The 23,554-nt window shown below is 44.4% G+C and overlaps 1 protein-coding gene across 1 annotated transcript in view; it reads right to left on the reverse strand.

Annotated features, from left to right (window-relative positions):
- Positions 1 to 9,583: 9,583 nt before the first annotated feature.
- The window catches only part of LOC139541686 (basic immunoglobulin-like variable motif-containing protein), a 28,829-nt gene continuing 14,858 nt past the window's right edge, over positions 9,584 to 23,554 (reverse strand). The window contains exons 8-10 of the mRNA XM_071346619.1: positions 18,731 to 18,814; positions 18,513 to 18,609; positions 9,584 to 17,530 (exon numbers count right to left, since the gene is read on the reverse strand). Of these exons, the coding sequence (XP_071202720.1) occupies positions 17,207 to 17,530; positions 18,513 to 18,609; positions 18,731 to 18,814 (505 nt within the window). The 3' untranslated portion in view covers positions 9,584 to 17,206. The remainder of the gene's footprint in view (positions 17,531 to 18,512; positions 18,610 to 18,730; positions 18,815 to 23,554) is intronic.

Below are 23,554 nucleotides of genomic sequence, written 5' to 3' on the forward strand. Positions count from 1 at the left end.
CGTCAGGCAGCCTAGCGGTTAGAGCGTTGGGCCAGTAACCGAAAGGTCACCAGTTCGAAAAAAACACAAATCCAATTCACACATGCATATAATACACACTGATGACTAGTCACTTTACCCTGCCTTCATGTACATACAGTTGAAGTCGGAAGTTTACATACACTTAGGTTTGAGTCATTAAAACTAGTTTTTCAACCACTCCACAAATTTCTTGTAAACAAACTATAGTTTTGGCAAGTCGGTTAGGACATCTATTTTGTGCATGACACAAGTCACTTTTCCAACAATTGTTTATTTCACTTATAATTCACTGTATCACAATTCCAGTGGGTCAGAAGTTTACATACACTAAGTTGACTGTGCCTTTAAACAGCTTGGAAAACGACAGAAAATTATGTCATGGCTTTAGAAGCTTCTGATAGACTAATTGACATAATTTGAGTAAATTGGAGGTGTACCTGTGGATGTAGGCCTCACCTTCAAACTCAGTGCCTCTTTGCTTGACATCGTGGGAAAATCAAAAGAAATCAGCCCTCCACAAGTCTGGTTCATCCTTGGGAGCAATTTCCAAATGCCTGAAGGTGCCACGTTCATCTGTACAAACAGTAGTACGCAAGTATAAACACCATGGGACCACGCAGCCGTCATACCGCTCAGGAAGGAGATTGAACACTGTCTCCTAGAGATGAATGTACTTTGGTGCGAAAAGTGCAAATCAATCCCAGAACAACAGCAAAGGACCTTGTGAAGATGCTGGAGGAAACAGGTACAAAAGTATCTATATCCACAGTAAAACGAGTCCTATATCGAGCAAGGAAGAAGCCACTGCTCCAAAACCGCCATAAAAATTCCAGTCTACAGTTTGCAACTGCACATGGGGACAAAGATCGTACTTTTTGGAGAAATGTCCTCTGGTCTGATTAAACAAAAATAGAACAGTTTGGCCATAATGACCATCGTTATGTTTGGAGGAAAAAGGGGGATGCTTGCAAGCCGAAGAACACCATTCCAACAGTGAAGCACGGGGGTGGCAGCATCATGTTGTGGTGGTGCTTTGCTGCAGGAGGGACTGGTGCACTTCACAAAATAGATGGCATCATGAGGCAGGAAAATTTGGTGAATATATTGGAGCAACATCTCAAGACATCAGTCAGGAAGTTAAAGCTTGGTCACAAATCGGTCTTCCAAATGGACAATGACCCCAAGCATACTTCCAAAGTTGTGGCAAAATGGCTTAAGGACAACAAAGTGAAGATATTGGAGTGGCCATCACAAACCCCTGATCTCAATCCTATAGAAAATTTGTGGGCAGAACTGAAAAAGCGTGTGCGAGCAAGGAGGCCTACAAAGATGACTCAGTTACACCAGCTGTCAGGAGGAATTAGCCAAAATTCACCCAACTTATTGTGGGAAGCTTGTGGAAGGCTACCCGAAACGTTTGACTCAAGTTAAACAATTTAAAGGCAATGCTACCAAATACTAATTGAGTGTATGTAAACTTCTGACCCACTGGGAATGTGATGAAAGAAATAAAAGCTGAAATAAATATTTCTCTCTACTATTATTCTGACATTTCACATTCTTAAAATAAAGTGGTGATCCTAACTGACCTAAAACAAGGAATTTTTACTCGGATTAAATGTCAGGAATTGTGAAAAACTGAGTTTAAATGTATTTGGCTAAGGTGTTGGAAAACTTCTGACTTCAACTGTATATACCTCATACCTCAGCACATTGATCTGGTACTGGCACTCCCTGTATATAACTCAATTTCTGTGTATTTTAGTCCTTGTCTTGTTATTATTTATTTTGTTTAACTCTGCATTGTTTGGAAGAGATCGTTAGTAAGGATTTCACACTAAACACACCTGTTGTATTTGTCACAGTCAGAGCGTTATCACACAGAGTCGGTTAACTGATTGCTTGACAGGCAAGCCTAATTTTAAATCATTTTTATCTCAAACTGTGTCATACTTACTGTACTGGTCTCCTGGTTGGACATGGAAGGATGAGGCCAGACATGGAAAATAATATGAAAGACAAAATTCCATGGTAACAGAATAATGCGTAGACTCAGATGTTTCACTTTAAAATGTATGTTAAAAAGTCATCCTTGTGAACAGAGTTGAATGGTTGGTTTAACTTTCATTTTAAAGTGAATAATCTGTCATCCGCATCATTCTGTTACCATGGAATTGCCCTGAAACCATCCTCTCCCCACAGATGCCTTCATGACAGTTATAGAGGATGAATATTGTGCGACGTTAGTTCGAAATAGACAATCTAATTAATAGAACAAACATGCCTCCACTCCATTTCTGACCATCACACATCCTGGACAACGCATTGTGGGGAAATTACGCCATCTGCCGGTAGGGGAACCAACGATATCAAGCTCGCAAGCAATTTAGTCAAAAGTAGCGAGCCAACTATGTCAACTGATTAAGCTACTTTTCTAGTTTGTAGGATGTCACAATAACAACCATATTGCACCCGTCTGCATCTTCCTCAACCACACGAGTGAGTGTCAGAGTGAATGTCTGTCTACGTTAGCAGTTCACTTCGCTAACAGTTCACTGATACCCATCTAGGTACCTAAATAAATGTAATCGTAAAACATTTCAAAAAGTTTTAGCAAGTACTTTTGTATTACCTACATTCATAAAATAATGAAGATAAGATAAAGCCCCGCTAGCGCTATGTTATCATTAATTTAAAGATTCCCGAAGATGACAGGTGGTGTGGCTAACGTTAGCTAGGTAGCGTCGTTTAACAACCTTTATCACCATAGCAACATGAGCACAACTATTTAACACGGGCAAAAGGGGACTTTATAGCTAGCAACAAATAGATAACTTGAAAGACGTATACAAATATATCAAATTAATTTCCACAGAATTAGCAACTGATACAAAAAAAATAAAACGCTAAACATTTCGAATGTTGTTCCTGGGAGTAAAACTATGACGACCCTGTTGTGACAAAGATTATGGATATACTGACAAGATACATCTATCTCCGCCCTAACAATGGAAGTCCACAATGCAACATTGCGGGCAATCTAGCTCCAGCCTTTCCTTTCTTTGAATTGTTGGATACGTCTCATTATTGTAATCATAATTTGAATATTCGATGAGGGTTGTTGACGTCACCCGCATGTATTCAACGGATAGAGATAATATGCTTACTAGCCTCATGTCATGAATATGCATAGCCATCTCGAAACAACCGATATAAAGTGCTTTTTCTCAAATCAGTATACTCTCGTTACAACTTAAGCATTACGAACCTTCTATTAGATCAAATAAACCTCACGTAGCAAATGAGCCATTAATTGTTTTGTTGTTGACGAAATTCGACACTTTCTCATGGACCTCCATACAAAAACTCCTTGCCTGGTAGGCGAAACAACGAAAAACCGCCACCTGCTGGACAGAGACATATTTTCCGCCGAGTTGGGCCTCTCTGTCTTCCTCTTCCTCTCTAGTTGTGACTAGACGGAGTACAGCTACAACCGGAAGTGTCTTTTTGTAGCTGGTTAATGCCGCGTTTCAAACAACTGGGAACTCGGAAAAATACGAGGTTATGACGGTCAGTGAAATACAGGTCGAGTTCCCGAGTTCGGATTCCGATGTGGACGACCATTCAAATCGATTTTTCCCAGTCCGAGCTCGTTTTTTCCCGTGATCCCAGTTTTTATGAACGAGGCAGAAGACTCTGGTGAAGACGTAGTTTATACGAACAAGTAGCTATTACTCCTCGGCCTGAAGTCCTAGAATAAAACAAATGATCTGCTTGAAAGTAATTGCCTCTTTTCGACATATACAGTGCATTCGGAAAGTATTCAGACCCCTTCCCCTTTTCCACATTTTGTTACGTTACAGCTTAATTCTAAAATGTAGTAAATTATTTTTCCCTCATCACACACAATATGGGGTATTGTGTGTATTTAATTTAATACATTTTAGAATAAGGCTGTTACCTAACAAAAATGTGGAAAAAGTCAAGAGGTCTGAATACTTTCCCGAATGCACTGTACATGTTTTGGTAAAAGACATTAACTTGTCATTTCTAGCTGGCTTCTTACTAGTTCATGCTACTTTACTAGCTACTGGCAAGCTGTATCAGGCATCTTTACATGCGAGGGGAAAACAAATAGCTGTATTTGCTAAGCTATCCATCTGATTGATAAAGTAGATTTTTTTTTAAATGGCAGTAAAAAAAAAACTGCTGAATGAAAGTAACCTAACTCCCACCATCAGTATGAGTTCACCACCTTAGCTAGCTAAGTGGACTGTAGTTAGGTTTCTGGAAAATAACAACTGAACAGTTTTTGTAAAACAACTTTTTTCCCCTACCTGTTTATGTTAGGAGAATTAAGTTCTCATATTCTTTAACCAATTAAATTAAATTCCTCAGTCTGCTATATCAGGATTTGTAGGATACTGATAGAAATAAAAACAGACAGAGGCCCAGTCTACAAAAGTAAAATGTTTATTTACGGGAATGTTGCACCTATCATTTCCTGTACATTGGTCTATATATACCTCACATTTCGTCATAAATGTCCCTCCTCTCAGAAACAATGACAATATAGTTCACAAGTCTTCCTGTCATACATTGTCTGCCACCTGTTATACAATCTACTACAAGCCCAAGGTCTCTCCCCTCCCTGGGTGGGGACAGAATGTCCTGTAAGGAACACAGTAGTACAGCTTGTCTGTCGATAGCTCCTCTTATCTCATACATTGTCTCACACTTGCACCCTGCTTACATACTGAAAAGGAACAAAAAGTCCTTGTCCTAATTCTGACTAAAACTACACACATCAGATTTATAGAGGTATGATTCTAATACATTTCATACAATCATACAATGACAGGGTAGTTTTAGTTATAGTTCTACGTTAAATGTATATATCATTTAGTCATTATTCATGAAAATCCCATAACAGTTTATTGATGCTCTAGTGACTGAAAAAGTTGTCAAGAAAAATGCCCCTCTTGATTTCATTGGTATAATTTGGCTGAATAGGCATGTGCACATTTACATGAGTGTTTCATTAGTTAACTAAGTTACTGACTGACTAGGCTAATTCTTATTCATGTCTTTGGTGTTGTTGCATTTCAGATGAAGCGGGGAGTTAGATCACTAGAAAGCAGCATGCAGACAGACCTGGGCAGCATGCAGACAGACCTGGGCAGACAGACCTGGGCAGCATGCAGACAGACCTGGGCAGACAGACCTGGGCAGCTTGCAGACAGACCTGGGCAGACAGACCAGGGCAGCATGCAGACAGACCTGGACAGCATGCAGACGATGCAGACAGACCAGGGCAGCATGCAGACAGACCAGGGCAGACAGACAGACCTGGACAGCATGCAGACAATGCAGACAGACCAGGGCAGCATGCAGACAGACCAGGGCAGACAGACAGACAGACATGGACAGCATGCAGACAGACCTGGGCAGCATGCAGACAGACCTGGACAGCATGCAGACAGACCAGGGCAGCTTGCAGACAGACCAGGGCAGCATGCAGACAGACCTGGGCAGCATGCAGACAGACCAGGGCAGACAGACCTGGGCAGCATGCAGACAGACCAGGGCAGCATGCAGACAGACCAGGGCAGACAGACTTGGGCAGCATGCAGACAGACAAGGGCAGCATGCAGACAGACCAGGGCAGCATGCAGACAGACCAGGGCAGAATGCAGACAGACCTGGGCAGCATGCAGACAGACCAGGGCAGCATGCAGACAGACCAGGGCAGAATGCAGACAGACCAGGGCAGCATGCAGACAGACCAGGGCAGCATGCAGACAGACCAGGGCAGCATGCAGACAGACCAGGGCAGAATGCAGACAGACCAGGGCAGCATGCAGACAGACCAGGGCAGCATGCAGACAGACCTGGATCCGTATTCACAAATCATCTCAGTGTAGGAGTACTGATATCTGATCAGTTTTGCCTTTTATATCACATTGAATGATTACATTGACGGGGGGGGGGGCTGGTCCTAGATCACTAGTCCTACTCTGAAGAAACTTTGTCAATATGAGCTGGGAAGAAAGCTGTTGTCCAATCCTTTGCACAGCTGTCTTTCACCACAGGACCCCAGAGCTATTACAGTCCATGCTTATGAACTGAGTATGTGAATTTCCATATCAATGACACTAACAAAAGGGTTGAATTGTTCAGCAACATGTGCAGTGAACATGAAAGGTACATCATGCATTTATTTGTCATCTCCCTATCAGACCACTGCATGCTGGGACATGGGCTTGGATGGTGATGTAACCGATGTGAAATGGCTAGCAAGTTAGCGGGGTGCGTGCTAATAGCGTTTCAATCGGTGACGTCACTCGCTCTGAGACCTTGAAGTAGTTGTTCCCCTTGCTCTGCAAGGGCCGTGGTTTTTGTGGAGCGATGGGTAACGATGCTTCGAGGGTGGCTGTTGTCAATGTGTGCAGAGGGTCCCTGGTTCAAGCCCAGGTAGGGGCGAGGAGAGGGACGGAAGCTGTACTGTTACAGTGACACACATCTTCAAGCTTCCTCACTGAATACTGGGGGTCTTCAGGGGTTCCAGAAGCAGCAACATTCTACAGCAACAGTCTCTCTGTCTCACAGCCATTCTGTCAACATGTATCCAGAAACAAGGTCCTTACCTGGGAGTACAGCAACGGTCTCTCTGTCTCAGAGCCATTCTGTCAACATGTATCCAGAAACAAGGTCCTTACCTGGTAGTACAGCAACAGTCTCTCTGTCTCAGAGCCATTCTGTCAACATGTATCCAGAAACAAGGTCCTTACCTGGTAGTACAGCAACAGTCTCTCTGTCTCACAGCCATTCTGTCAACATTCATTGTATGTAACCACTTCAATTCATACAAACTGCTACAGATGCAATCAAGGACTTGTATTTACTTTGTCCCATTCTTTAATCTTGTCTGGGATATATGTTTTAGTTGAGACACCTGCATGACATACATTAATACACATGTATTCACTCTGGACATTAGACTTGTATTTATTTTAGACTAAGTGTATTTGTCTGGATGTTTAATCACACAAGTACTACGTAGGAATACGGCAACACCCGAAGTCCCCGCCACATACACGGAGCAAGACACGGTAATTAACTTGTCCAACAGGTCTACATCTGATACATGTTCATCTGCCATAGGTAAGGGGCTATCATTTGTCCCAACATCACAGGCCAATGAATTTAATACAGTTATAGACTTTCAAAAGTTTTCCCGCAGTTTCAGATTTACATGTTTGTTTTTTTTGATAATGGGGGACTTTAATTAATCACTTATGCACCTGCCAATGTTAATCTACTGATCGACATTAGTAACCGGAACGGAAATAGTGCTCATGTTTTCCCCATTGATAACCTGATTGATAATGAACCCGACTCTCGCCCTGAGGACATGTCAAGGGAAAATACATATTTTAAAAGAGAAAAAGCACATTTTTACCACCCAAAAGAAATCCCTCTCTTGAAACATATTGCCACCTAATTGAGAAAGATGTACATCATCACCTGGCTAAGAATAAAGATAATACAAGGTATTCCACAATCAATCAATCAATCAATCAATCAAATGTATTTATAAAGCCCTTTTTACATCAGCCGATGTCACAAAGTGCTATACAGAAACCCAGCCTAAAACACCAAACAGCAAGCAATTACATTATGTTACATTCTAGACCTCGACATAACCAAATAGTACTTAGTTCTACTTTTAAAAAAAATATATTCTACACTGTATACACAATGCACTCCACTCTACCCTTTTCCTCTAGCCTACATTCAGTCACAACGACCTTCACCAGAGTAGTTTGGATGATATAGTGCATCACACAGACAGGGTGAGAGGAGGACAGATGTATCGCCCTGAGTCAATTATACAGAGAGACCAGCCCTCCAATCATAGCTATTGGTTTAGATTAGTCAGGGGCATTGGTGTAAAGTACTTAAGTAAAAATACTTTAAAAGTACCACTTAAGTAGTTTTTAGTGGTATCTGTACTTGACCCTACTATTTATATTTTCTGACAACTTTGACTTCACTATGTCCAAAACAGAGAAAGAATCCCTTATGGAACTGAAAAAGGACTCCAGCATCATTATAAAACCTGATGACAAAGGAGGGGCAACAATGATACTAAATGCAGCAGACTATAAAAAGGAAATTCCGAGACAACTTAGTGATGATGAATTTTACAAAAGACTCCCAAAAGGACCCTACTAATCAATTAAAGTCTCTGATCCATGATAATTTTGCTACATTTTTGAATGAAGGGGAAATTACAAAGACAGAATATGAGTATATGAAAGTTGACTGCCAAACCACACCTGTCATATACGCTCTACCCTAAATTCACAAGAGCATGACACCACCTATACCAGGCAGGGTAGTATCGCATCTCTGACAGAGAATATCTCTGTCTTTTGTAGACCATTTTGTGAAACCCTGGGCGTTCTCTCCCTCCCCACGTATACTAGAAACTCTATTGATTTGATGAATCTTTTGAAATCTGTGGACTATAAACCTGAAAATTATATTCTGTGTACTTTTGATGTCACCAGTCTTTATACTAAAAAACATGAGCTGGCGCACCCAGAAAAACAGTTTGTGTCGAGGTGCTGAGTAACGGCGAATAAACTATAAAAAATAAAGAAAGTAGCACACTCCGCGTCGCACACAAGTTCTGGGTGTTCACGACGGTGTTCTGGGTATTGACGGTAACACCGTTGACGGTGTTATCAAAAAATAGCGCCAGGGTAAGCCTACACGAAACAAAAGAGCTGTGTTAAAATAAGGGCTGTGTTAAAATAAGGGCTGTGTTAAAATAAGGGCTGTGTTTTGTATAGGCTTACCCTGGCGTGATGGTTTGATAAACATGTAAAAAAAATGTCCCTCGGACAAGGTGACTCTTATCAATATATTCAGCTCTATTTACTCTGATTCAAAAATGCTAATTAGCATCAAGACTACGAATTTCTGACAACTCCTGAACGTCATCTCTAGCGGACACCTTTGCTAACAGGTATTTTTATTTTAACCTTTATTTAACTAGGCAAGTCAGTTAAGAACAAATTCTTATTTACAACGACGGCCTACCCCGGATGACGCTGGGGCCAATTGTGCACCGCCCTATGGGACTCCCAATCACGTCCGGATGTGATGCAGCCTGGATACGAACCAGGAACTGCAGTGACGCCTCTTGCACTGAGATGCAGTCTTAGACCACTGCGCCACTCGGGAGTATTGTATCAATTCAGCCTATGTATTCACGCCAGGGTAAGCCTACACGAAACACAGCCCTTATTTTAACACAACCCTTATTTTACCACAGCCCTTATTTTACCACAGCCCTTATTTTACCACCGCCCTTATTTTAACACGGCCCTTATTTTAACACAGCCCTTATTTTAAGTGTTTCTAAAATCCCCTATGGGAAAATAAATGGTGGGGGAAAAAAACATTTTCTTGTTTGTCCTCTAGGTTTTATGGGTATTATGACTCATACTGTGGACTCATTATTTGTATAAAATTATGACACTTTTTGATATGAGTTGATATAAATTGTTATTTATTAAGAAAAAAAAGAGTCAATTTAATCCACATTAATAAATAATTATACATTTTACAGTGGTCTAAACACGAAAACACAGATGTTTGAGCAGGGAGATCTAAGCAGGAGACTGTGGCTTTAGACACAACATGGAAACAATCATGCACTCATTATCCTTTGTCTCTCACGTTGGACATCAATAACAACACAAAGATAAAGCTCTACATCTTGGTAGGTGATGAGCATCTGTCGACTTGATTTCTCAGGTATTTTCTTTGGGAAAAGAACGTCTACACATAACATAGTTTCACAGGACATTACAATGTCAACTGTACCCACTGATGCACGTTTCTGTAGTTAGTTTTCCTGTAGTTGGGTTCCTCAACTCTACCATATGTACATCGTTGTTTCTGTAGTTCGTTTTCCTGTAGCTGGGTTTCTCAACTCTACCATATGTACATCATTGATTCTGTAGTTAGTTTTCCTGTAGTTGGGTTCCTCAACTCTACCATATGTACATCGTTGTTTCTACAGTTCGTTTTCCTGTAGCTGGGTTTCTCAACTCTACCATATGTACAGTCGTGGCCAAAGGTTTTGAGAATGACACAAATATTAATTTTCACAAAGTCTGCTGCCTCAGTTTGTATGATGGCAATTTGCATATACTCCAGAATGTTATGAAGAGTGATCAGATGAATTGCAATTAATTAAAGTCCCCCTTTGCCATGCAAATGAACTGAATCCCCCAAAAACATTTCCACTGCATTTCAGCCCTGCCACAAAAGGACCAGCTGACATCATGTCAGTGATTCTCTCGTTAACACAGGTGTGAGTGTTGATGAGGACAAAGCTGGAGATCACTCTGTCATGCTGATTGAGTTCGAATAACAGACTGGAAGCTTCAAAAGGACGGTGGTGATTGGAATCATTGTTCTTCCTCTGTCAACCATGGTTACCTGCAAGGAAACACGTGCCGTCATCATTGCTTTGCACAAAAAGGGCTTCACAGGCAAGGATATTGCTGCCAGTAAGATTGCACCTAAATCAACCATTTATCAGAACATCAAGAACTTCAAGGAGAGCGGTTCAATTGTTGTGAAGAAGGCGTCAGGGGACCCAAGAAAGTCCAGCAAGCGCCAGGACCGTCTCCTAAAGTTGAATCAGCTGCGGGATCGGGGCACCACCAGTACAGAGCTTGCTCAGGAATGGCAGCAGGCAGGTGTGAGTGCATCTGCACGCACAGTGATGCAAAGACTTTTGGAGGATGGCCTGGTGTCAAGAAGGGCAGCAAAGAAGCCACTTCTCTCCAGGAAAAACATCAGGGACAGACTGATATTCTGCAAAAGGTACAGGGATTGGACTGCTGAGGACTGGGGTAAAGTCATTTTCTCTGATGAATTCCCTTTCCGATTGTTTGGGGCATCCGGAAAAAAGCTTGTCCGGAGAAGACAAGGTAAGCTCTACCATCAGTCCTGCGTCATGCCAACAGTGAAGCATCCTGAGACCATTCATGTGCGGGGTTGCTTCTCAGCCAAGGGAGAGGGCTCACTCACAATTTTGCCTAAGAACACAGCCATGAATAAAGAATGGTACCAACACATCCTCCGAGAGCAACTTTTCCCAACCATTCAGGAACAGTTTGGTGACGAACAATGCCTTTTCCAGTATGATGGAGCACCTTGCCATAAGGCAAAAGTGATAACTAAGTGGCTCGGGGAACAAAACATAGATATTTTGTCTCCATTGCCAGGAAACTCCCCAGACCTTAATCCCATTGAGAACTTGTGGTCAATCCTCAAGATGCGGATGGACAAACAAAACCCCACAAATTCTGACAAACTCCAAGCATTGATTATGCAAGACTGGGCTGCCATCAGTCAGGATGTGGCCCAGAAGTTAATTGACAGCATGCCAGGGCGGATTGCAGAGGTCTTGAAAAAGAAGGGTCAACACTGCAAATCTAGACCCTTTGTATCAACTTCATGTAATTGTCAATAAAAGCTTTGACACTTCAGAAATGCTTGTAATTATACTTCAGTATTCCATAGTAACATCTGACAAAAATATCTAAAGACACTAAAGCAGCAAACTTTGTGGAAATTAATATTTGTGTCATTCTCAAAACTTTTGGCCACGACTGTACATGGTTGTTTCTGTAGTTAGTTTTACTGTAGTTGGGTTCCTCAACTCTACCATATGTACATCGTTGTTTCTGTAGTTAGTTTTACTGTAGCTGGGTTTCTCAACTCTACCATGGTTGTTTCTGTAGTTAGGTTTCCTGTAGCTGGGTTTCTCAACTCTACCATGGTTGTTTCTGTAGTTAGTTTTCCTGTAGCTGGGTTTCTCAACTCTACCGTGGTTGTTTCTGTAGTTAGTTTTCCTGTAGCTGGGTTTCTCAACCATATGTACATTATTGTTTCTGTAGTTAGTTTTCCTGTAGCTGGGTTTCTCAACTCTACCATGGTTGTTTCTGTAGTTAGTTTTACTGTAGCTGGGTTTCTCAACTCTACCATGGTTGTTTATGTAGTTCGTTTTCCTGTAGCTGGGTTTCTCAACCATATGTACATTATTGTTTCTGTAGTTAGTTTTACTGTAGCTGGGTTTCTCAACTCTACCATGGTTGTTTCTGTAGTTAGTTTTCCTGTAGCTGGGTTTCTCAACCATATGTACATTATTGTTTCTGTAGTTAGTTTTACTGTAGCTGGGTTTCTCAACTCTACCATGGTTGTTTCTGTAGTTAGTTTTACTGTAGCTGGGTTTCTCAACTCTACCATGGTTGTTTATGTAGTTCGTTTTCCTGTAGCTGGGTTTCTCAACCATATGTACATTATTGTTTCTGTAGTTAGTTTTACTGTAGCTGGGTTTCTCAACTCTACCATGGTTGTTTCTGTAGTTAGGTTTCCTGTAGCTGGGTTTCTCAACTCTACCATGGTTGTTTCTGTAGTTAGTTTTCCTGTAGCTGGGTTTCTCAACTCTACCGTGGTTGTTTCTGTAGTTAGTTTTCCTGTAGCTGGGTTTCTCAACCATATGTACATTATTGTTTCTGTAGTTAGTTTTCCTGTAGCTGGGTTTCTCAACTCTACCATGGTTGTTTATGTAGTTCGTTTTCCTGTAGCTGGGTTTCTCAACCATATGTACATCATTGTTTCTGTAGTTAGATTTCCTGTAGCTGGGTTTCTCAACTCTACCATGGTTGTTTATGTAGTTAGTTGTACTGTAGCAGGGTTTCTCAACTCTACCATGGTTGTTTCTGTAGTTCGTTTTCCTGTAGCTGGGTTTCTCAACTCTACCATGGTTGTTTCTGTAGTTAGCTTTCCTGTAGCTGGGTTTCTCAACTCTACTGTACATCTCGGTGGAGTTTTTTTGCGACAACTGTGGGCGGAGTCGCTGACGGTCGATACAAGGAAACAGTCTGTGGTTGTATTGGATAAAGGTTTTATTAAAAAGTACGGATATCAGCAAACAAAGAAAGGCACGCAGCTACAAACAGCTACAGAGGACAAACATAGGTACACGGTAGGGGTTTAAGAAAGGCAGCTACAGAGGACAAACATAGGTACACGGTAGGGGTTTAAGAAAGGCAGCTACAGAGGACAAACATAGGTACACGGTAGGGGTTTAAGAAAGGAAGCTACAGAGGACAAACATAGGTACACGGTAGGGGTTTAAGAAAGGCAGCTACAGAGGACAAACATAGGTACACGGTAGGGGTTTAAGAAAGGCAGCTACAGAGGACAAACATAGGTACACGGTAGGGGTTTAAGAAAGGCAGCTACAGAGGACAAACATAGGTACACGGTAGGGGTTTAAGAAAGGCAGCTACAGAGGACAAACATAGGTACACGGTAGGGGTTTAAGAAAGGCAGTAACAGAGGACAAACATAGGTACAAGGTAAGGAATTAAGAAAGGCAGCTACAGAGGACAAACACAGGTACAATGTAAGGAATTAAGAAAGGCAGCTACAGAGGACAAACATAGGTACACGGTAGGGGTTTAAGAAAGGCAGCTACAGAGGACAAACACAGGTACACGGTAGGGGTTTAAGAAAGGCAGTAACAGAGGACAAACATAGGTACAAGGTAAGGAATTAAGAAAGGCAGCTACAGAGGACAAACACAGGTACAATGTAAGGAATTAAGAAAGGCAGCTACAGAGGACAAACATAGGTACACGGTAGGGGTTTAAGAAAGGCAGCTACAGAGGACAAACACAGGTACAAGGTAAGGAATTAAGAAAGGCAGCTACAGAGGACAAACATAGGTACACGGTAGGGGTTTAAGAAAGGCAGCTACAGAGGACAAACACAGGTACAAGGTAAGGAATTAAGAAAGGCAGCTACAGAGGACAAACATAGGTACATGGTAGGGGTTTAAGAAAGGCAGCTACAGAGGACAAAAATAGGTACACGGTAGGGGTTTAAGAAAGGCGGCTACAGAGGACAAACATAGGTACACGGTAGGGGTTTAAGAAAGGCAGTAACAGAGGACAAACATAGGTACACGGTAAGGAATTAAGAAAGGCAGCTACAGAGGACAAACACAGGTACAATGTAAGGAATTAAGTAAGGCAGCTACAGAGGACAAACATAGGTACAAGGTAAGGAATTAAGAAAGGCAGCTACAGAGGACAAACATAGGTACACGGTAAGGAATTAAGAAATGCAACTACAGAGGACAAACACAGGTACAATGTAAGGAATTAAGAAAGGCAGCTACATAGGACAAACATAGGTACAAGGTAAGGAATTAAGAAAGGCAGCTACAGAGGACAAACATAGGTACAAGGTAAGGAATTAAGAAAGGCGGCTACAGAGGACAAACATAGGTACACGGTAAGGAATTAAGAAAGGCGGCTACAGAGGACAAACATAGGTACACGGTAAGGAATTAAGAAAGGAAGCTACAGAGGACAAACATAGGTACAAGGTAAGGAATTAAGAAAGGCAGCTACAGAGGACAAACACGGTAAAGAATTAACTTCTTGTGGCTGCAGGGGTAGTATTGAGTAGCTTGGATGAAAGTTGCACAGAGGTGCCCAGAGTAAACGGCCTGCTCCTCAGTCATAGTTGCTAATATATGCATATTAGCAACTACTGAGTTGCTCCAGAGTTCAATACTCCTGAGTTTCTACTGACTGTTACGGAACTTTTGGACATTTCGTCAGGTTTTAGTGAACGCGCTTCGTGACTTTGGAATTGTTTTCCAAACGCGCTAACAAAAGTAGCTAATTGGACATAAATAACGGACATTATCGAACAAATCAAGCATTTATTGTGGACCTGGGATTCCTGGGAGTGCATTCTGATGAAGATCATCAAAGGTAAGGGAATATTTATCATGTAATTTCTGGTTTCTGTTGACTCCAACATGGCGGCTAATTTCACTATTGTTCTGAGCGCCGTCTCAGATTATTGCATGGTTTGCTTTTTCCGTAAAGTCTTTTTGAAATCTGACACAGCGGTTGCATTAAGGAGAGGTATATCTATAATTCCATGTGTATAACTTGTATTATCATCTACATTTATGATGAGTATTTCTGTTGAATCGATGTGGCTATGCAAAATCACTGGATGTTTTTGGAACTAGTGAACGTAACACGTCAATGTAAACTCTGATTTTTTAATATAAATATGAACTTGTTCAAACATAACATACATGTATTGTGTAACATGATGTCCTATGAGTGTCATCTGATGAAGATCATCAAAGGTTAGTGATTCATTTTATCTCTATTTGTGCTTTTTGTGACTCCTATCTTTGGCTGGAAAAATGACTGTGTTTGTCTGTGATTTGGCGGTGAGCTAAAATAATCGTTTGTGGTGCTTTCGCTGAAAATCCTATTTAAAATCGGACACTTTGGTGGGATTAACAACAAGATTACCTTTAAAATGATATAAAACACATGTATGTTTGAGGAATTTTAATTATGAGATTTCTGTTGTTTGAATTTGGCGCCCTGCACTTTCACTGGCTGTTGTAATATCGATCCCGTTAGCGGGATTGCAGCCATAAGAAGTTAATTAAGAAAGGCAGCTACAGAGGACAAACATAGGTACACGGTAAGGAATTTAAAAAGGCGGCTACAGAGGACAAACATAGGTACACGGTAAGGAATTTAAAAAGGCAGCTACAGAGGACAAACATAGGTACACGGTAAGGAATTTAAAAAGGCGGCTACAGAGGACAAACATAGGTACACGGTAAGGAATTTAAAAAGGTGGCTACAGAGGACAAACATAGGTACACGGTAAGGAATTTAAAAAGGCGGCTACAGAGGATAAACATAGGTACACGGTAAGGAATTTAAAAAGGCGGCTACAGAGGACAAACATAGGTACACGGTAAGGAATTTAAAAAGGCGGCTACAGAGGACAAACATAGGTACACGGTAAGGAATTTAAAAAGGTGGCTACAGAGGACAAACATAGGTACACGGTAAAGAATTAAGAAAGGCAGCTACAGAGGACAAACATAGGTACACGGTAAGGAATTTAAAAAGGCGGCTACAGAGGACAAACATAGGTACACGGTAAGGAATTTAAAAAGGCGGCTACAGAGGACAAACATAGGTACACGGTAAGGAATTTAAAAAGGCGGCTACAGAGGACAAACATAGGTACACGGTAAGGAATTAAGAAAGGCAGCTACAGAGGACAAACATAGGTACACGGTAAGGAATTTAAAAAGGCGGCTACAGAGGACAAACATAGGTACACGTTAAGGAATTAAGAAAGGCAGCTACAGAAACAAACATAGGTACACGGTAAGGAATTTAAAAAGGCGGCTACAGAGGACAAACATAGGTACACGGTAAGGAATTTAAAAAGGCGTCTACAGAGGACAAACATAGGTACACGGTAAGGAATTAAGAAAGGCAGCTACAGAGGACAAACATAGGTACACGGTAAGGAATTTAAAAAGGCGGCTACAGAGGACAAACATAGGTACACGGTAAGGAATTTAAAAAGGCGGCTACAGAGGACAAACATAGGTACACGGTAAGGAATTAAGAAAGGCAGCTACAGAGGACAAACATAGGTACACGGTAAGGAATTTAAAAAGGCGGCTACAGAGGACAAACATAGGTACACGGTAAGGAATTAAGAAAGGCAGCTACAGAGGACAAACATAGGTACAAGGTAAGGGTTTATCGACTGACAGCGACTCGTTGGAGGTCTGCCCACAGTCGTCTCCGTTGATGTGATGTGCATCGTGGAGTTGAGAAAAACTTGGCTTACAATAGTCACTGGATTTCAGTCACATTCGCAAACTAACACACTCACTTTAAAGCGTATAATAAATTGATTTGTATTCTTATTCTCCTATTTCTTAAATGGCTTTTAAATGCAATGTTATCAGACATTCTGATTAATAGCAGCAGTCCTCTATACATTGCTAGACGATTAAACGTAGCTTTCACACTAAAGTGTATCGACTTGTATGTTGTACTAACTTTTCATTACAATAATCAAGCAAAATCCTTGACGGAATCTGGATGACGCTAGACGGGGTAAAATAACACTTCGGCTCTCTTTTTTGGTGAAAAACTATGAGAACGTTTGAGATACTAACCAGTATATTTTAGCAGCACTAACTTCACAGCGTGAACTTCATCGAGTCTCAGTCATCTGTGGCGTCTTCTTCGACGTCGCTCTCGGGTGAGCTCCTGTGTCTGTACTCTGTGGTGTTGGACAGCTGTTTCCAAGCTACGTCCTTCTGGTTACTGGTACCTGTGCTGTTGGAGCGGCCTAGCCGGGCCAAAGCCTGGTGTTTTCCTGAGGTCTTCTCCCTGTCCTCCTGGACCTCTGCTAAGCCCCCCTGGGCCCTCTCAGACTCCTGGTGGTGGAGATCATGTCTCAGGTTCTCCAGGTTGAGGGCCCAGGGGCCTAGCTTCTGCCAGTTGACCCTCTGGAAGGCCATGATGCAGTGAAGATTCCCTCCCACCTGCCAGGAGAGAAGAGGTTCATGTCAGAAATGCGTTACAGACCCACGAATGGTACCTTCAACTTTTACATTTTAACATAACTATAAAAACTGAGAAGAGGAGAGGTTCACGTCAGAAATGCTGTACTCATACTAGAGCTCTGCTACCGGAGCCCAAAGGGCCCCTGACATTATGCATTGGGTTAGGGTAGAGCCCGTTAAATATTTCATCAATAACTAGGGTACGGCAGGGCTTGGGTATCACTAGCATTTTGAAGCTGAGCCGTTTGCTCGTGCTCTGCAGTACATATCTGACTAAGATCATCACATGGTGCCAGAAGTGCTTCAACTAAATATACAAGACAGGAGAGATTATATCACAGATAATAATAATATATAATATTCCTTGAGTTTGTCTGTGAGTTTAGAGTGATGAAAAGTAACTAACAGCTCGCTCACGTTTCGTCATTGAGCAGAGCAGCCCAAGCCGTAGCCGTTGCTATGGTCACTCACAGACTCAGAGCCACCATGAGCAGAGTGCATGCAGAGCGAACAGCCCGCAGGAAGCGGGTGACAGACAGAGGAGCAACTAATGGATTTACTTACAGAGGGAGTTATTTCTGAATTCAGACCCTACCCTGCCTGATTGCTTTTGCCAAATTTAAGGCCCTGCCCGAAATAACTTCCTTTGTAAGTAAATCCATTAGTTGCTCCTCTGTCTGTCACCCGCTTCCTGCGCGCTGTTCGCTCTGCATGCACTCTGCTCATGGTGGCTCTGAGTCTGTGAGTGACCATAGCAACGGCTACGATTGGGCTGCTCTGCTCAATGACGAAACGTGAGCGAGCATGGGTAGCATGGGTAGCATGGGCATGGGTAGCATGGGCATGGGTAGGGCTTAAAATTCATGCCTGTGCAGGGCTCTAACTCATCCTCATCCCATTGTCTGCATAACTGGTACCCTAACCACTAACATAACTATTAAACTGAAATTAAAATGAAAACCTTTTTGGTTTTGCGGCACTGAATTCCCCTCTCCGTGTGACGAATATCAAGGTATTCTGGATTTTGTGTGTTGAGATCTGTGGCGATATCAGCCCACCTGAAAACAACCGCAAGTTACAGAAGAGAAAAAGTAATCAACTAAGAAGAAAACATGGTACAACAACAACAGAAAAATACTGTATATAATTTTGTTGGAAACAAGTCAGAAAGGGTCATACTTTTTACAGTGAATAGCAGGGTGTTTCCTGCTTGGTTCACCAATCAGAATCCAGTGTTCCAGTTCATTAGTTGGTAATGTAACCCTTAGAAGTAAACAAGAACAAGTTAACAAGGTACGCGGTTGACAGCAGGAGTTACGCGGTTGACAGCGAGAGTTACGCGGTTGACAGCGAGAGTTACGCGGTTGACAGCGAGAGTTACGCGGTTGACAGCGAGAGTTACGCGGTTGACAGCGAGAGTTACGCGGTTGACAGCGAGAGTTACGCGGTTGACAGCGAGAGTTACGCGTTTGACAGCGAGAGTTACGCGGTTGACAGGGAGAGTTACGCGGATGACAGCGGGAGTTACGCGGATGACAGCGGGAGTTACGCGGATGACAGCGGGAGTTACGCGGATGACAGCGGGAGTTACGCGGATGACAGCGGGAGTTACGCGGATGACAGCGGGAGTTACGCGGATGACAGCGGGAGTTACGCGGATGACAGCGGGAGTTACGCGGATGACAGCGGAGTTACGCGGATGACAGCGGGAGTTACGCGGTTGACAGCGGGAGTTACGCGGTTGACAGCGGGAGTTACGCGGTTGACAGCGGGAGTTACGCGGTTGACAGCGGGAGTTACGCGGTTGACAGCGGGAGTTACGCGGTTGACAGCGGGAGTTAACTGGATGACAGCGGGAGTTAAGTGGATGACAGCAAGAGTTACGCGGATGACAGCGGGAGTTACGTGGATGACAGCGGGAGTTAACTGGATGACAGCAAGAGTTACGTGGATGACAGCAAGAGTTACGTGGATGACAGCGGGAGTTATGTGGATGACATCGACAGCAAGAGTTACGTGGTTGACAGCAAGAGTTACGTGGTTGACAGCAAGAGTTACGTGGTTGACAGCAAGAGTTACATGGTTGACAGCGGGAGTGACGCGGATGACAGCGGGAGTTACGCGGATGACAGCGGGAGTTACGCGGATGACAGCGGGAGTTACGCGGATGACAGCGGGAGTTACGCGGATGACAGCTGGAGTTACGCGGATGACAGCTGGAGTTACGCGAATGACAGCTGGAGTTACGCGGATGACAGCGGCAGTTACGCGGATGACAGCGGGAGTTACGCGGATGACAGCGGGAGTTACGCGGATGACAGCGGGAGTTACGCGGATGACAGCGGGAGTTACGCGGTTGACAGCGGGAGTTACGCGGATGACAGCGGGAGTTACGCGGATGACAGCGGGAGTTACGTGGATGACAGCGGGAGTTACGTGGATGACAGCGGGAGTTAAATGGATGACAGCGGGAGTTAAATGGATGACAGCGGGAGTTAAGTGGATGACAGCAAGAGTTACGTGGATGACAGCGGGAGTTATGTGGATGACATCGACAGCAAGAGTTACGTGGTTGACAGCAAGAGTTATGTGGATGACAGCAAGAGTTACGTGGTTGACAGCAAGAGTTACGTGGTTGACAGCAAGAGTTACGTGGTTGACAGCGGGAGTGACGTGGTTGACAGCGAGAGTTACGCGGTTGACAGCGGGAGTTACGTGGATGACAGCGGGAGTTAAATGGATGACAGCGGGAGTTAAGTGGATGACAGCAAGAGTTAAGTGGATGACAGCAAGAGTTACGTGGATGACAGCGGGGGTTATGTGGATGACATCGACAGCAAGAGTTACGTGGTTGACAGCAAGAGTTATGTGGATGACAGCAAGAGTTACGTGGTTGACAGCAAGAGTTACGTGGTTGACAGCAAGAGTTACGTGGTTGACAGCAAGAGTTACGTGGTTGACAGCGGGAGTGACGTGGTTGACAGCGAGAGTTACGCGGTTGACAGCGGGAGTTACGTGGATGACAGCGGGAGTTAAATGGATGACAGCGGGAGTTAAGTGGATGACAGCAAGAGTTACGTGGATGACAGCGGGAGTTACGTGGATGACAGCGGGAGTTATGTGGATGACAGCGGGAGTTATGTGGATGACAGCGGGAGTTATGTGGATGACAGCGGGAGTTACGCGGATGACAGCGGGAGTGACGTGGTTGACAGCGAGAGTTACGCGGTTGACAGCGGGAGTTACGTGGTTGACAGCAAGAGTTACATGGTTGACAGCGGGAGTGACGCGGATAACAGCGGGAGTTACGCGGATGACAGCGGGAGTTACGCGGATGACAGCGGGAGTTAAATGGATGACAGCGGGAGTTAAGTGGATGACAGCAAGAGTTAAGTGGATGACAGCAAGAGTTACGTGGATGACAGCGGGGGTTATGTGGATGACATCGACAGCAAGAGTTACGTGGTTGACAGCAAGAGTTACGTGGTTGACAGCAAGAGTTACGTGGTTGACAGCAAGAGTTACGTGGTTGACAGCAAGAGTTACATGGTTGACAGCGGGAGTGACGCGGATGACAGCGGGAGTTACGCGGATGACAGCGGGAGTTACGCGGATGACAGCGGGAGTGACGTGGTTGACAGCGAGAGTTACGCGGTTGACAGCGGGAGTTACGTGGTTGACAGCAAGAGTTACATGGTTGACAGCGGGAGTGACGCGGATAACAGCGGGAGTTACGCGGATGACAGCGGGAGTTACGCGGATGACAGCGGGAGTTAAATGGATGACAGCGGGAGTTAAGTGGATGACAGCAAGAGTTAAGTGGATGACAGCAAGAGTTAAGTGGATGACAGCAAGAGTTACGTGGATGACAGCGGGGGTTATGTGGATGACATCGACAGCAAGAGTTACGTGGTTGACAGCAAGAGTTATGTGGATGACAGCAAGAGTTACGTGGTTGACAGCAAGAGTTACGTGGTTGACAGCAAGAGTTACGTGGTTGACAGCAAGAGTTACGTGGTTGACAGCAAGAGTTACGTGGTTGACAGCAAGAGTTACATGGTTGACAGCGGGAGTGACGCGGATGACAGCGGGAGTTACGCGGATGACAGCGGGAGTTACGCGGATGACAGCGGGAGTTACGCGGATGACAGCGGGAGTTACGCGGATGACAGCTGGAGTTACGCGGATGACAGCTGGAGTTACGCGGATGACAGCTGGAGTTACGCGAATGACAGCTGGAGTTACGCGGATGACAGCGGGAGTTACGCGGATGACAGCGGGAGTTACGCGGATGACAGCGGGAGTTACGCGGCTGACAGCGGGAGTTACGCGGATGACAGCGGGAGTTACGCGGATGACAGCGGGAGTTACGTGGATGACAGCGGGAGTTACGTGGATGACAGCGGGAGTTAAATGGATGACAGCGGGAGTTAAATGGATGACAGCGGGAGTTAAGTGGATGACAGCAAGAGTTACGTGGATGACAGCGGGAGTTATGTGGATGACATCGACAGCAAGAGTTACGTGGTTGACAGCAAGAGTTATGTGGATGACAGCAAGAGTTACGTGGTTGACAGCAAGAGTTACGTGGTTGACAGCAAGAGTTACGTGGTTGACAGCAAGAGTTACGTGGTTGACAGCGGGAGTGACGTGGTTGACAGCGAGAGTTACGCGGTTGACAGCGGGAGTTACGTGGATGACAGCGGGAGTTAAATGGATGACAGCGGGAGTTAAGTGGATGACAGCAAGAGTTAAGTGGATGACAGCAAGAGTTACGTGGATGACAGCGGGGGTTATGTGGATGACATCGACAGCAAGAGTTACGTGGTTGACAGCAAGAGTTATGTGGATGACAGCAAGAGTTACGTGGTTGACAGCAAGAGTTACGTGGTTGACAGCAAGAGTTACGTGGTTGACAGCAAGAGTTACGTGGTTGACAGCGGGAGTGACGTGGTTGACAGCGAGAGTTACGCGGTTGACAGCGGGAGTTACGTGGATGACAGCGGGAGTTAAATGGATGACAGCGGGAGTTAAGTGGATGACAGCAAGAGTTACGTGGATGACAGCGGGAGTTACGTGGATGACAGCGGGAGTTATGTGGATGACAGCGGGAGTTATGTGGATGACAGCGGGAGTTATGTGGATGACAGCGGGAGTTATGTGGATGACAGCGGGAGTTATGTGGATGACAGCGGGAGTTACGCGGATGACAGCGGGAGTGACGTGGTTGACAGCGAGAGTTACGCGGTTGACAGCGGGAGTTACGTGGTTGACAGCAAGAGTTACATGGTTGACAGCGGGAGTGACGCGGATAACAGCGGGAGTTACGCGGATGACAGCGGGAGTTACGCGGATGACAGCGGGAGTTACGCGGATGACAGCGGGAGTTACGCGGATGACAGCTGGAGTTACGCGGATGACAGCTGGAGTTACGCGGATGACAGCTGGAGTTACGCGGATGACAGCGGGAGTTACGCGGATGACAGCACAGCGGGAGTTACGCGGATGACAGCGGGAGTTACGCGGATGACAGCGGGAGTTACGCGGATGACAGCGGGAGTTACGCGGATGACAGCGGGAGTTACGCGGATGACAGCGGGAGTTACGTGGATGACAGCGGGAGTTACGTGGATGACAGCGGGAGTTAAGTGGATGACAGCAAGAGTTACGTGGATGACAGCGGGAGTTATGTGGATGACATCGACAGCAAGAGTTACGTGGTTGACAGCGGGAGTGACGTGGTTGACAGCGGGAGTGACGTGGATGACAGCGGGAGTTACGTGGATGACAGTGGGAGTTACGTGGATGACAGCGGGAGTTACGTGGATGACAGCGGGAGTTACGTGGATGACAGCGGGAGTTACGTGGATGACAGCAAGAGTTACGTGGATGACAGCGGGAGTTACGTGGATGACAGCGGGAGTTACGTGGATGACAGCGGGAGTGACGTGGATGACAGCAGGAGTTACGTGGATGACAGCAGGACTTACGTGGTTGACAGCG

Source organism: Salvelinus alpinus, chromosome 16, assembly GCF_045679555.1.
Source record: "Salvelinus alpinus chromosome 16, SLU_Salpinus.1, whole genome shotgun sequence".
NCBI classification, from domain to species: domain Eukaryota; kingdom Metazoa; phylum Chordata; class Actinopteri; order Salmoniformes; family Salmonidae; genus Salvelinus; species Salvelinus alpinus.